The sequence below is a fragment of the Lepidochelys kempii genome, chromosome 2, assembly GCF_965140265.1.
Source record: "Lepidochelys kempii isolate rLepKem1 chromosome 2, rLepKem1.hap2, whole genome shotgun sequence".
In the NCBI taxonomy this organism is placed as follows: Eukaryota; Metazoa; Chordata; order Testudines; family Cheloniidae; genus Lepidochelys; species Lepidochelys kempii.
Genome location: NC_133257.1, coordinates 182811789 through 182827427, shown reverse-complemented (window position 1 = coordinate 182827427; position 15639 = coordinate 182811789). Strand labels below are relative to the sequence as shown.

General features: G+C 41.5%; 2 protein-coding genes across 12 annotated transcripts in view; one reads left to right on the top strand and one right to left on the bottom strand.

Moving 5' to 3' along the window:
- Positions 1–1748: 1748 nt before the first annotated feature.
- On the bottom strand, positions 1749–11924 carry RP9 (RP9 pre-mRNA splicing factor). The gene is given in 7 exon segments (XM_073332958.1): positions 1749–4241; positions 4243–4399; positions 5740–5801; positions 7866–7957; positions 8239–8368; positions 8955–8985; positions 11543–11924. Coding segments are annotated over 7 exon segments (819 nt in total). The 5' UTR covers positions 11851–11924; the 3' UTR covers positions 1749–4202.
- Positions 11429–15639, top strand: part of FKBP9 (FKBP prolyl isomerase 9) — a 58240-nt gene continuing 54029 nt past the window's right edge. For 5 of the 11 annotated variants that reach the window (XM_073332941.1, XM_073332942.1, XM_073332940.1 and 2 more), the window contains exon 1: positions 11431–13095. The gene's annotated coding sequence lies outside the window, so the exon portion shown is untranslated. Of the gene's footprint in view, positions 13096–15639 lie in introns of all 11 variants that reach the window. The other 6 variants (XM_073332944.1, XM_073332946.1, XM_073332943.1 and 3 more) reach the window with 6 other exon arrangements.

Sequence of the window (15639 nt, the reverse complement as noted above, 5' to 3'; positions counted from 1 at the left end):
AAAAAATATTTAACTAAATAATCAGACCAGGAAGTTTGCTAGGATGACTCATAGCTCTATGAGCAGGTAAACATGTTATAGCTACACTCCTCTTGATTTGTCTAGTCATGTAAATGTTTCATAATTCTAGCACTCGTAAGTAACATGATAAACCAGAATCTACATGCACTGGAGGCAAGAAACTTGTTAAAAGCTTCAGTCTCTGAAGTAAATAATTAGCAAGATGTCAAGTGCCTTAAATAAGTAAATGGTTAATCAAAGGTAGATGCTGGTTTCTCAGTTTAACACTTTATGGAACAATTCAATTGTTGTTGGTTTTTTTCCTCCTCCCGAGGCTAGAAAGGACCATTAGTTGTCTATTCTGACCTGCATACCAAACCTGCCTTTTGCCCAACTTGTGATTGAACTGGAGAATCTTAGACATCCCATTTTGATTTTTAAAACTCTAAAATGTACCACATACCTTGCCAATTAGTAACAATGCCTACTTATACTGTTTTCAGTTTGAATTTGCATGACTTAATTTTTCATCCATTAGACTTCATGTGCTAAGGGCGTATCGAACATCTTCTCCCTGTATAGGTATATAAAAACTGCACTCAAGCTGCCGCTTAACTTTGTATTCAATAAACTGATTGTGCTGCTGTAGCCTCTTGCATTGTATTTCCTGGACAAGAAGTTAGTCTTGTTGCTCTTCTAAGCCTGCTCCAAATTATCATTTTTGAAGCATAGACGCTATAGTCCAGGAAGTGATATTAGTCATGTTGTCTACAGCAGCCTGTTTACCCTGTCACAGTATCACACTAGAAGCTCATGTTTGGTTTATGTACAGTGGCTCCTATATCCTTAACTGAGCCGCTGTTTTTAAGAATACAGTTCCCTACCTTGTAAATACTATGTTCTCTATTCCTATAGGTAAAGCTCTTTCATTTAACTCTATTAAAACGTGTTTGAGTCACATCACTCTGTAGCAGTGACTTGTCATCCTCATTATTTACTTCTGTATCATGTATGAACTTTTTATCAGTAACTATGATATATTCCAGGTCACTGATTAAAACTGTAAATAGTAGTGGGTTGACAACACATCCTTAGGGGGAAATCACATTAGAAAGGACTACCTGTTGATTCCTAGTAACAATTGTTTGGTCAGTGAGCCCCTTCTTTTCCATCACTATTAAGTGTTCCACAGTGATGTACAGGGAGAACATTCTCACTTGCATACAGAACAATAATTATTCTGATAAGTTTATATGGCCAAAGATATTTTTTAAAAAGTACGTGTAGCGAGAGGTAAAAATCTTTCTAAATATTTTAAGGAAAAAATATTAAAAATAAATGTTTAACAAAGCTTAACCCTTATAGTAAAAGAGAGGCAACCAGCACCACCTCTATGAAAGATAAATACCCAAGGAAGTAGCAGAAAGGGATGGGGACATTAAGGATTAATGGGAAGAAGTTTTATAAAGAAACCTTAGTATGGCTTTCAGGATAGACTTCCAAGCAAAAACTCTAAGGAAAGATGCAATAACCACCACAGAGCCTCTGTTACGTTTTAAAGATTGGCTTTGCTGTAGCACTGGTAGGAAGTTATGGAGTTGTTGCAAGACATCTCCCAGAACCTGTTTGTTGTGTGGTGGCTTCTCATACCCACCTTCCCTCAACCATGCTGCAAACAAGCAAGCAACTGGATGCTCTGATGACCATTCTTGTATCTCCACTGCAGCACTGTAAAGAAGGAGATCAATCAAGCCAAATCTCAGGCAGTTCCGACTGCCAAGGCTACTGACAAAGAAACTGCAGTTTTAGCCAGCTGTCACAGTTACCTTTCCATAGAGCATTCCTGAACTGTCGATAGTCACTAATAAGTAACATTAACTTTGCATATAAACAACTTGTTTACTAAATACTATTAGAGAAGATACTCCGTAGCCGCTTTTGGAACAGTCTGGGACTTAATATAGAATACACATAATGTCATCTAAAAAGTTACATTGCTGTGATTTAAGAGAGGATTATGCACAGTTGTGATGACGGTGACATGGTCTATACTTTAGATTTGGAGGATGTCTTGTAAAGGAGAAGAAATGGATTTGTCCCCATTTTTATTCCCTTTGCTTCTGTTGATATAAAAATCTAGCAAGGAAAAAAGTACAGGCCTCTTCTTCTAAGTAGGGTTTTTTCAACCCTGTTTCCAGTCATCCACAGTATGTTTCTGGAAGAACGGTAATAGCAGGTTTATGCAGACTTCACCTACTTAGTATACTTCCCCTCTCAATATTTATTCAGATTGTTTAAACAATTAACTCCAATGCCTGAAAATTATGCACGAGGGGAAAAAAAACAGTATTTTGTTAGAAGTTCACCATTCTCACCCCCTTCCATTATAGGCTCAGAAAGCTTTCATGCCAAGAAGAAGTGCAGGTTTAACCTGTACTAAAGTGTTAGGGTGAAATCCAACCACCACCAAAGTCAACACTGTCAGGATTTCACGCTTGCCCCAAACAAGGCTTTACCATGTGATAGCTGTTCAGTGTAAGTCCTAATGGGGAGCCTACATTTGAGTCTACCTTGGGCAGCTACAATTGCCTTGTCCAAGCTCATGTTTTAAACACACCTTTTTCCTCCCAATGAGGGAAAACTCCAATTCTATATCTGAGGTCTCTCACAAAACAAAGAAAAACCAGCTTTGACATTTCTGGTATTTTCGAAGTAAAACACTTTTCAGGGCTTCTTTCATTGTCATAAAGCAGTTCCAAAGAGTCCACAGGACAAATCCCTTTTTCTCTTGCAGGTTACTTTTAAACACCTAGACTTCCTGCAACCATAGGTTCACATCACAGTGAGATCAGTCTAGCCATTCATCTTGCAGGGGCAGATATATCTGGTATTATGCTGTTTACTGTTGTACAGATCTTTCCAGTCCCGTCTGCCTTGGGAGATTATTAGAGATCCCATGGACCTTTTTTGTAAAAGGAGGCATTTGTCCTCATGTCCTTGACCAAAGTATCCTTGTGTCCAGCCTGCTTTTTCTTTGCTACATTTCTATAGTACCAAGTGTACTGTATACACTTGTAAAACATCTGGAATTCCTTCCATATATTGATACAAGAATATCCTTTATATTTTTCCGTATTCACAATGATTCACAAAATATTACTGTATTAAATATTTTACTAAATATGTAAAATTAAAACACGTTTAAAGTTACTTCCCCAAACCTTTTTAGAAACAAACATGTATCAATACAAAACAGATAGTGAACCATGCTCAGAAGAACATTGTTACCCATTCCATTTCCAACATGAAAACTCCTTTCTAAGCAACTAACATGGTAGCTTTTGTCAGCAAAATTAGTGGGAGAGTTTTATTATTATTTAGCAAGAGATTTTCACACATGGAGCCCAATTTTGCAGTTCAGAGGATTATTTTAACGAGTAGGTGCTGGTCAATGTTGTAGAGTGGGGCTCAGAAATAATGTTGAAATTACAGAACTGAGCTTTTCTTCAAGTGAATAAAAATAAACCCTGCTAACAATACACTTTTGCCTGAAAGTAAAACCCCTTCATTAACATTAATAGGTTTTTCCTTATGTCACACATTTTAAAGCCTTGCCAGCTGCCAATCATGGGATGATCAGAGTGACCATCAGCATGCGGGGAAGATACAGTACAGCCTGATTACAGTTAGCTTGGACATGGCAACACCCATTGTTGTTTGCTGTAAATGGGAAGTCCTAACATGTTTCAATGCTTTGCACAGTACAAACTGCAATTCCCATTACAGTGAAGCTCTGTGTGTAATTAAATTGTTTTATGGGGTAAACATTACCTCACTAGAGGGCTCCGCTGAAATATGTAAGCGGTCCCTGAGGGGGTGGCTGTTTTTTTAAAACAGGTGGCAGCATAACAGAGGTTTTATCAACCATCAAGGTAGATGATCATTATCCAACGTTTCACAGTACATAGGTATGCTCTAGTAAAACCATTCCTTGTTAAACAGCCATAATTGAGCTCATCCTTGCTTAGTGCACCACTGCAGAGAGGCAGAAAAGGATGGCACAAATGGGACATTAGACGTACCCGTTTGTATGTTCTCCTAGACTATTACAAAGCCCTTTTTGGTTGTTTCTTCCTCATTCTTTGGATGTTTCCTTACAGTTCACAATCTGGGGTCAAGAAGCACTTAGCAGGTGACTGCTGTCAGTCAGACTCTGACCTTTCATTTGATTTAGAAGATTTTGTGCTTTCTTTTCTTTTTCTTCTTTTTTTCCTTTTTCTTTTTCTCCTTCTTTTTCTTCTTCTTGTGTTTTTCTTTACATTCTGAGGAACTGGAGCTGCCACTACTTCCATCTTCATCTGAAGTAGAGTCTTCCAGCAGTTGCTTCAATTGCTGTATCCTAAATACACAAAAATTAATGTGAAAGAGAATCCTTTCTCCATGTGTGCAGTAGTATGCTGTCCCCCCACCCCCCCCGGCCCCGAAAAAAAAAGTGAATGATGTAGTAGACTTGTGAGAACTGGTCACCAGATTCTCTTTGGGGAGGATCCCCGGCTATGCAAATCACTCCCTTCAATGTGAAGTCAGAGTCCAAGTTACGGCTTTGTGAGTTCCCATTTTCAGCCAGCCATTTGTCCAACTCAAGGGTTTTTCCATCATGTGGGTGGGGTGGTTGATAAGGGGAGGGCCTCTACTACTACCCAGCAAAAGAAGTTATTTGATGTTTTTATATTAATATGTATACAGTGTACTCAGAGGCAACAGCCATCAGTATGCCCCCATACCAATTTTTATACTACCACTAACTGACATGCAGGGGAATCCAGGATGAATAAATTATGAGGTTCTGTTACAATGATGAAGAGGGGGACGTCACTGGTATCACGGACATAAAAAGCAGGTTCTCCTTTAGCAAAACAGGTAATTTCTCTGGCAAGAGTCCCCCCTGTTTAGTTCCATACTAAGATGGATTCTTAACAGATAAGGAAAGTCTCCTTACTTGCTTGATTACTTCTATTTGATACCATCCATTTCAACTTGGTGTGTATTTTTTTTAAACACATGCAACTGGTCACTTGCAACTATACTGAACCCTACCCCTTAAGCTCAAATGTTGATTGCACATTGCTCATCAGTGATGCTTTCCAGTGCAAGGAACAAGAAAGAGAATTAAACGCTGCTGTCCTATTTACTGAATAACGATTTAACAGTAGGAATAAAAGCCACATTTTTCAAACATGGGTACCTAAAGCTCGCTTCCTAAATCCTTACAGAGGTATCTAAATAAAACCAATCTGGTTTTCAGAACTGCTGAGAAATCTCATTGAAGTAAATTGGAGCTGTGAGTGCCCAGCACCTTTAAAAATCAGACCACTTTTACTAAAGACATAAAAAAAATAGATTTAGGAGCCTTCCAGGTTTGAAAATGTTGGCAAAAATGAACATGTCTATTTTTAGAATAGGCAGTTCTAGGAATCATTAAATATAAATCACTTCAATTTATGAGCGAGAAGCAAGTAAAATAGCAAGTATTTATTAAGAAGGGACAAATGACATCTCCTCTTCTGCATTAGCTGTTTATTAAAATACAAAGCTTACCATTAAACATTAACTTTTGTTTGGAGGTGATGAGCTGAACAGTGAGGGAAATTTTGCCCATACAATCTAATTTTCACAGCATAATATCAAATTAAAGTCTTACATTATTATTTTTTTTATTTACTACAAAGACATACTTACCTCATTTCCTTTTCATGGCGTTTATTTTCCCTTATTACATCATACATAGGGTCTTCATGTGCCTTTGAAAAAGAGGAAATTGAAAGCCCAATATCAGTAAAAGAGACTATCATTGGCACATATATTTATTATGCTTTCCTACCATTAAAATATCCAATCCAACAATAAACGATTATTCCAATAGAAGGGTCCCAATTAATCCCAAACTCCCAATTCACAATGATGCACTGACATTATTGCAAACCTTTTGATGAATTTAGGCTGATTTTTGACATCAGAAAAGGTTTATGCAACTCTAATCCAAAGACTATGTAGCTGACTGCATAGGGCTCTCCTTGCCCACAACAAATCTCCTATAGATGCTCAACTATTATGGTGATATGAGACATAAAACTGGTTATAAATAAATTAGAACTTCTGCTGAACTCCTGAAATAATCTTAAATATGCCTCTAACACATTTGAACCTTCCCTCTCCATTGCTTCCTTTTTCAGTCACTGGGGACAACACTGACATCCTGCCTGTGAGTCAGAACCATAACCTGGATATCATCCTCTACTCAGACCTCCCTCTAGGTCCTCATATCCATGCAATGTCTAAATCTTGCAGATCTCTTTTCTCTAAAACATGACATTTCTGATCCAGCCACACAGCTACAACTCTTGTTCAGGCTCTTTTTATCTCATATCTTGATTACTGCAACATCCTTTCCTCTGGCCTTGACAAAGGCCATCTTGCCCCACTAATATCCATTCAGAATGTTGCTGCAAAGATAATTCTCCTAGCTCATTGCTTTGACCATGTCACGTCCCTCCTTGTATCCCTCCACTGGCTCCTTCTTTTTTATTGCTTCAAACATAAGTGGCTTGTCTTCCCTTTCAGGATGTTCTTCCACCCTAATTCTATCATCTCTCATTCACTGGTGTCAGTTCCCATCTCTGATTAGCCCATGATGCAAGCCTCCACTGCCCACTTGTTAAATTTGCAGACAAACACCATAGTCCTTTCTCCCATGCTGCCTCTCATGTTTATGAGATGCTCCCTGTAAACATCTGCAAAACTTCCTCATTATCCTCCTTCAAAACCCTTTTTTTTTTTGTGATGCCTCAAACAACCTGACCACAGTTAGTACACTGGTGTGCTTAAAACACAGCCTCCCATGTTGAACAATATCATCTCATTGTTTCCTCATACTCCATCTGTCAGTATCATATCCTCTGTTGTCTCTTGGCTAAGCTTCTGGAGGCATGTGTTTGTACAGCGCCAAGCACAATGGGGTATTGGTCTATAAAGAGGATTCCTAGGCCCTATGGTAATAAAAATAATCTTCCAGTTTTTTCTCTACCACTATTTCCATGGTCAAGTGTATTGCAGAGACACCTATACATTAGCATAAAGGAGAATACCTACTAAGCACCAGCACTCAAATCCCATATATGGAAGGCATTTTGTCCATCCACAGTTAAGGAAGAAGCTAGCTTCCTATTTTAAATTTGATTCCCAACCCTGCCCCTTCCTATTTCTACCTAAACAATCCCCCTGAAATTTTACATACCCTATCTTATCCCAGAATAGAATTTTTCTGTGAAATGTATGCCAAATTACATGGGAGTTTTACAGATAAGGTATTTCTAAAATTTCTGCATTATTCACTCTTTGAACAACTTCCTAACTTTCTTGTGGCTCCTCATAGCTTGGCCTACAAACTCATTTGATGAGAGGTACTCCAAATCTCTTAATGTTACCTGGGCAACTCACCGCTGATTATTTGTTAATAGAACTTTAGTTCATTGATATTTAATCATAAATAACTGATGTTGAAAAGATTAATGAAATATAATGGTTGAAAGTTTCTTGCAGACTTATAATTTATATGCAAATAATTATTATCTTCCTTTTAAAGAGTGGGTTTTCTGCAAATTACTAATATATTCAATCACATCTGTGTACGAAGAGAGACATTTTTCTCTAATAAGAGGATTATGGTCAGGTTTCAACATCAATATGATACTAGATACAGCGGAAAATACTTTATAGACCATAACCTAATAGACTTCTTTTCACTAGCAAGATTAGCCATCATCATTAATGAAAAATACAACCAATATTACAATATTTGTACTTACTACTCTGAATTGTTCCAATTTCTGATTGCCTTTAATAAAGAATGGGCATTCTTTATCTCCTGTTCTGTGTCCATAACGTTTACATCTCCAACCTTTAGTAAAACAGAAGCAAACTGAATCCTTGAGTCAGCTCACAACCGTTTAAAAACATTAATGGAAAACATCTTTACATAGTTGAAGTACAGTAAAGAGAAACAAACCATTAAATTCAGTCTGCAAATCTACAAAAGCCTTCAAGATACTGGCTGCTATTATATCAATATGAAGTCAATATATCTGGAATAGTCACTTATTGCCAAGATTTTTTTGCCTGAAGTCAAAAGATTTATAAAAGAAAAAGGCCCAATGAAATTTGGATGCTTCTTGCCCTCACACTGCATAACTTTGACTTCTTTTCCTAATGGCATCCAGAGTCCTTTAGTTGGGGCATGAGCCAGGAATTCTCGGGCATGTTCATTGCCTGGTACATCAGGTATGCAGTCTTCTGGCTTAGTTTCATCTTCCTATAGAAATGGTAAGCAAAACAAAACCCCTATTTCATTTACCCTTTTTTAAAGCAAATAACCCAAGTGTATAAGTATATGTCATCATTTACTAATGGACCTACTTTCTCCCTTATATTCCCTTCCTCCTTTATATCCATAAAATAACTTCATTCTTTAACCCCTTTTAGTAACATTAACTCATTTTTCTTTTTTGCTACCCTTAACTTTTCCCTTCAAGCCTGAATATTCTTGCTGAATTGCTTCCCTCCTGTTCCATTTAGTCCAATGATTACATTTCAACTTCTATTGATTTTCTCTTCTTTGTAATTGAATATAGTGATTACAATAGCCTTTATATGCAGCAGTTTTTGTTTAAGTTACAAACACTAAATTATGACTCTTTGAATCTGGTAAGAGGAATTCTACAAAACATCACATACTAATTTAATGTGATGTTAATGGCAAGGAGAGAGGGAATCATACAAGGTGGATCTGGTTCCCCAAAAGCCAATGGAAAAACTCCTATTGACTTTAATGAACCCAGGATTCCACCCAGTGTTTACAATTTCTTTTAAACACCAAACGTTTATTACAATTTACTAACCTTAATTAGCCCTGGAGGAGGTTTCTCATAGCTGGAAAACAATAAAAATATAGAATCATAGAATATCAGGGTTGGAAGGGACCTCAGGAGATCATCTAGTCCGACCCCCTGCTCAAAGCAGGACCAATCCCCATTTTTTGCCCCAGATCCCTAAATGGCCCCCTCAAGGATTGAACTCACAACGCTGGGTTTAGCAGGCCAATGCTCAAACCACTGAGTTGTATTAACATTATTTTCTACAACTTCGCATCAGACTTATATACATGGACAAAACAAAGCCGTTCAATGCTATAAAATTAAAAATTTCATATAATTTAAACGTACTTAGCTTAAAGCTTTATTTAATTACACTCCTTAAGAAGTGTAGCAGCCACAGTGCAACACAGAGATGCAAACAGAGTGAAGTGATGCTTGTGGTGTTTCTAAACAGCCAAAAAAAAAATGTCTTCTGCAAATCACACAATTCGCTCTAATTTGCAAACATGCTTTCATTGTGTGTGTTTGCTTGGAAATGACAACTTCATTATGCTGCTTTACAGAGATGCTTCGTGCATCCAATTGAGCCCTAGCTGCCAGAAATTCACAACTCTCTCATCTTGAAAGTCTAGCTATGGTAAGGAAAATGACATCTTGCCACTCCATATTTATTTTTTCCAGCACTGTGTCATAAGTATGCTCAACTGACCATGTCAAAGCAAGAATTTTCTTACTGCCAGCACTACAAGCTCAACCTAATACAGGATAATCAAACTGTCTCTCTAGTACATTCATCATCACCAATAACTAATCTGAAGACAGCATCAGTGATAGTTTTGTTGATGGCTCAGGAGGCTGTTCTGCAGCTATGTTGGATCAGCAGTGTTGACAGCAGAAAGAGAGACTTGTTTTTGTCCATACAGTAGGCAGATCTGACTTGGAAGACACCAATGGGGACAATGCACACATGGGTGTTCAATGCCAAGGTATCATTTGATCATCTTCTTAACAATAGCAACACTTTAAGCACTGTCTGGAGTAATTCACAATAAGAAATCCCTACTCCCACTGTGAAGGAATTAACATTAAATTATGATTGCAGCCCATGATATTTCCATCCCTCTCAACCCCCTTTTCATAAATTAAGGTACACACATATTTTACAGGTTTCAGAGTGGTAGCCGTGTTAGTCTGTATCAGCAAAAACAACGAGGAGTCCTTGTGGCACCTTAGAGACTAACAATTTTACATATTTTACAGCATCAGAGGAATCATTCAGCACATCTTAAGTCTTCTACATTGTACATTTTTTCATTCACTCTAAAGGGATCCTGCTGATCATGCTTTGCTGCCAAACTACAGGTCCCACACTTTTTTCAAAATGACACTTAAAAAACAAACAGGACAGATACAAAGTCAGGGAAGGAGTTGGGGGAAGGACTGGTGACAGAATTATTTTACCTATCTTCACATGGACAGGTATATAGAGAATGGACAGACTGGCTGCCTTCTGTAAAATGTTCAGAGAAATTCGTGGGCATAGCAACAACAACAAATCCTGGACCTATTTCTATACAAAATGGGCCATATTTGGAAGGTCACTGCACACAGGGGCCCACTAGAAGACTTGTGCACCGCAGGTGAAACACTGGCTACGTTTTCCACTCTGCTTCAAGTTCCCTGACCCTAAAGCGACCAGACGCTGCACTAGACCCAACAGTAGCCACAGAGTGGTACACCTCTCACTCTGCCAAGGCCCAAATGTACAACACAAAGTGTGACAATGGCCCAAATTGAGACCATAAAAATATTATTCATGCAGCAAAGTTAAAAAGCGATGGGTCTGATTCCTCAGTGTAGAGAGCTCTATAGCATCAGTTTAATGATTCTGCATTTTCTGGGATAGGTCCCATTGGATTTTGTAAATAAAACTCCTACTCCAGCTTCATACACTGATTATTCCTGGTTACCTTTGTTCCTGACAGTACAAGGTCTTGGGCTGCACATGGGGTTACTTCCATACAGGATTTTATTGGGAGCACATGAACATTGCTTTTACAACACGTTTAGAGGTATTTCCATGCAGCTGTAGAGCATGACCCATTGCCTCTAAAAAAAAACCCAGATCAAACTTTTGAAGCACCCCACTGGCAAGGATCAGCCAGAATTCGAAGGGAGCCAGTAGTAGGTGACATAATAAAATGGTCCCACTCCCATAAGTCTGGCCATTCCACCCCCTTTGTAATTTTCATGTATAAAATAAAATCTATAAAGGCCAAATACATGAGCTAGCAACAAATGCCGCCCTCAAGTTTCATTCCGGATTTCCAGCGCCCTCCCGAGGACCCAGTTCAGCAGAGTGTTATGATTTCTTCGCAAACGCACCGGGGGCGCTCAGATACCAGGGGGATGGGCTAGGGTTTGGGTTCAGCCTGTGACAGAGGCAGGGGCTCGGCCTAAAACGGAGAGCGGCCTGCGGCGCAGGCCCCATCTCTGCAATGACGGCTCAGCAACGGGGGGGGGCACTGGCGGGCAGCTCCCCAGCCCAGCCAGAGAGGGGCTTGTGGCGGGGACTCTCCGCCTGCTCTCCCCTCCCCCGCCGAACCCCTTACAAGGACTCCAGGTGCTGGATTTGCTGGATCTGCTGCACCTCCCGCTTCTTCCTCTTCTGCTCGTGCCGCTCCAGCTCCCTGCCGCCCCCGCTGCTGCCTGCCAGGGGCTCGCGCTGGCTCCTGGGCCGCTTGTGGTGGTGGTGGCGGCGGCGGCGCCTCTCGGCGGCGGCGGCGGCCTCCGCCTTCTCCCGCGCCCCCCGCCGCTGCGACATGGGGGCCCCGGGCGCGGGCGGCCCGCGGGAAGGGGAGGCACAGAGCCGAGCAGCAGCAGCAGCAGCTCCTGCGTTGACTTTCACTTGACTTCCCATCCCCGCCGCCGCTGCAGGCAAAGCAGGGACTTCCTCTGGGCGGCCGGGCCTGGCTAATCCCGGGCAGCGCCCCCTCCTTCTCCTGCTGAGCTCAGCCCCTTGCAAACGGGGCACCGGCTTAAAGGGTTTGCGGCGGGGATGGTGAAAGCTGCCCGGGGTGGGGGCGAAGGGGGGGCGAGCTACTGCCTCCGCATTAGTTAGGATGAAAGCAACGAGCTAGTGCAGGAGAGGGAGAACTGGCCCTACAGAAAAAGCCACGCAGCCCAGTCTGAGGCCCTGCCCCTGCAATCCCAGCTCTGCAGGTGCGCCCCAGCAAATCAGGAGCCATAGGTGCTGGAACTAGGGGTGCTGCTGCACCCCCTGGCGTGACGTGGTTTCCATCAGACACAGGGTTTACAGTTTGGTTCAGTGGCTCTCAGCACCCCCACAATACAAATTGTTCCAGCACCTCTGTCAGGAGCCCCCTCCTCCGTCCCTCAGGATCAAGTTGGAGATAATGGCTCCCTGCTTATAGTGCCCGTGCTCCTCTCATTTTCTTTTATATTCTTTGGTCTGCTTTATATTTTAAAAGCTATAACGGCAAGCGACCCCAGCAGAGTGCATAGTAACTAATAACACTTAGCTCTTTTATAGCACTTTTCATCCACTGTCTCCCAGCATCTTACAGAGGGACACAAGTATCATTATCCACATTTGACATAGGAGGAAACGGAGGCAAAGAGCAGTGAAGTGACTTGCCCCAGGTCAGAAGCAAGTCCGTGGTGAAGCCAAGAATAGAAAGCAGGGTCCCAAATGGAGGAGGCTCAGGCCAAGCCCAGGCACAGAATTTTGCCACCTCTGTAGCAGTCTGAGTGCAGCAGGTCTGCTGGAGGCAAGGGGACATATCGGTGGCAGGAGAGGGCATGGACACGGGCTAGGGCAGACCTGCATCCCATTACTTTTTCATTCCTAAAAGGCCCTGAGTATGTGCTGAGGCTTGAAATCCTCCTCCACCACCCCCCAGCTTTTGAATAACCATCTCTCTTCTCTCCCTGTACCAGTGTCTACACCAGTGCAGGCGTGAATCTGCTTCTAGGTTTCCTGATTCCGAGCCCCAGCCATGGCCTGTCCATTGCATCACACTGAGGATATGGTATAGGCTGGAGCCATGAAGGTTGGATCTAGATCACAACCGTTCCCACACCCCAAAGTTCTTGGATTTGGGGGAGTGATTGTAAATCAGTGAAATGCAAAAACTAAACAAATGTAAGTAGAGAAAGATGAGGCACCATTTTAAAGTCATTGCAGTTTTAATAAGGTATTAAATAGGTGTGCTAGGTGAGGGGAGCTGTTCATTGATAATTGTTAATAAAACATCACACAGTGCCAAATTTATATAAGAATAACATGCTTCTGAGAAAACATGTATAGGCAAATATTTGTTTCTTATATCAGTTCTTATATCATGTATGTGATCTTGACCTTGACACTGCACTGGCGCTGCTGTAGTGTATCAGTGAAGATACTGCTACCCTGATGGGAGAGCTTTTCCCATCCGTGTAATTAATCCAGCTCCACGACAGCTGGTACCTGTGTGGATGGGAGAAGCCCTCCTGTCAACATAGCATTGTCTAGATTGGGCGTTAGGTCAGTTAACTGCATTGCTCGGGAAAGTGGATTTTTCACACCCAAGCGACGTAATTATACTGATATAAATGTATAGTGTAGACCTGGCCTCAGTCACTGCACTTGATAAAGGGTGTGCTGCTTGTCCTAGCAGGCACGGTAACAACTTCATTAACGTAAATATTTCTGAAAAGGCAGTGTACATTTCACTCCACGTGATTTTAGGCTCTATTTGGCACAGTTTGAAGTCTTTGGTGCCAAAGATCATGTGTTCTATTTTTCCATGTGCATCCAGTGAATGATCGCCATTGTAGCTCTGGGCTGTGGGTATTCATTTATTATCCAGTTACTTCTACCATGGTATATTGAAAGGATTTCGAGGCAAATTTAACTTTTAACAAAATAATCTAGCTTGTTGCATATCCTGGAGGCATAATCTCTGTGATCATGCTTAACTTGGAGACTTATAGAATTTTTAGGTTTGTTGGCAATGAAAAGACTACAATGACCATTCTGCAAAGCCAACACCTGGAATCATGATCTTGCAGAAATAGTTCTTGAGAGCCCAACTTCAGATCTTCATAAACTGATTCCAGGACAGACCACAAGCATTAGATGGACAGGTAAGGGGTGGGAAAACCTTTAATGTGCCCTGAGGTATATAGTTTGTTAGCTCAGGGGAGAGGGCTCTTGTGAGGTTTTATTCACACCCATTTAATAGGCCTAAACTGAGGGACTTGAGTGAGTAGTTAGTATGTATGTTCCATCCCCTCTCTTTCAGTCAGAGAGCGCACCAGCCCTCTGCGGTCAGTTAGATTAAGGCACCAGTATAAGCAGGACAAACATTCTGAGGTGGGGCAATTACAGTAAAGATATCTGGAAGAATTTAGACTAGAGACAATATCAACTTTTCATTATATTTATTTGTACATGGAATCAGGTGTCATGGATAAGCAGCTGATGTAATGATAATAGCTAAAAGTGATGTACTAGCTAGGCTGATGCTCACCAGATGGAGATCTGCGATTTGCATTAGTTTTGCTGCCATGTTTAGTGCTGGGATTGAATGGGACTCAAGTGGTGGATTGGGCTTTGTGCAGGTCCTCTTCATTATGATGAATTTCATCCATAAGTACTGAGGAAAATTTTACCAACATTTTGCTAATTTTAAGTGTCTTTATATATATAAGGGCCAGCTCCTCAATTGGTATAAATTGTCATAGCTCCATTGACTTAAATTGAGGATCTGGCCTAAAATATGTAGGGGTCAGATTCTGCACTCAGTGCTTTACAATGTCAGGAGAAGTGCATGGGTATAAGTGAGCACAGAAGAGAGACCATGGTAAAGGGTCCCATTCCTGCTCCCATTAAAGTCAGTGGGAGTTCTGTCATTGACGTCAGTGGAAGTAAGATCAAGCTAAATGTGTGTGGCATGTGCCAACATACATGTATTTAAATACGAGTTTTGATTATGGCCCTTACGTGGTAAATAATGCTAACGCTGGCACACAACTAATGAAATAACAGGGACAGGAGTGTGGTCAAAGGGTCAAATGAAGGGAACCGGACAGGGACACCGAGCAGAGAACCCTGGACAGCACCCACTGTTCCTCGAAGGCGTCAAGGAAGTCAGTGGACGCCGCCCAGAGGAACTCTGCTCGGAGGCGTGAACGGACGGAGGATCAGAAATAGGCCCCACAGTCACAGGAGACTCCATCGGCCAGCCTCCTCACCCTGATTTTATAGATGGCCCCTTTAGCAAGGGCCAGGAGGAGGTTGACCAGGAGGTCCCATGACTTAGTGGGGCCACGGATAGGGCGTGCATAGATAAGGGGGTGAGGGGAAAAATGCAACCAAAATCTTAACAAAATATTTGTGAGGAGCCGGAATAGGGGCTGCAGCCTGGTGCACTCCAGGTATACGTGCGCCAGGGTTTCCCTCACACCGCAAAAGGGGCAGGTGTCCGGGATTGGGGTGAACCGCGCCAAGTACACGCCTTGCTCGCTGCAGCAGGCACAAAATCCAGACAGAGACTCCTAGCTCAAAGGCTGCTAATCCAAGTTCTGCTGAGTCCACTCTGTAGGCTCATGCCAATCTTTCAGGCTAGAACCAAAATGGAAAACAATTTTTAATGCTGTATAAACATCTCTGTATCCTTGTTTAATTGTATATGCTGATGGGCAC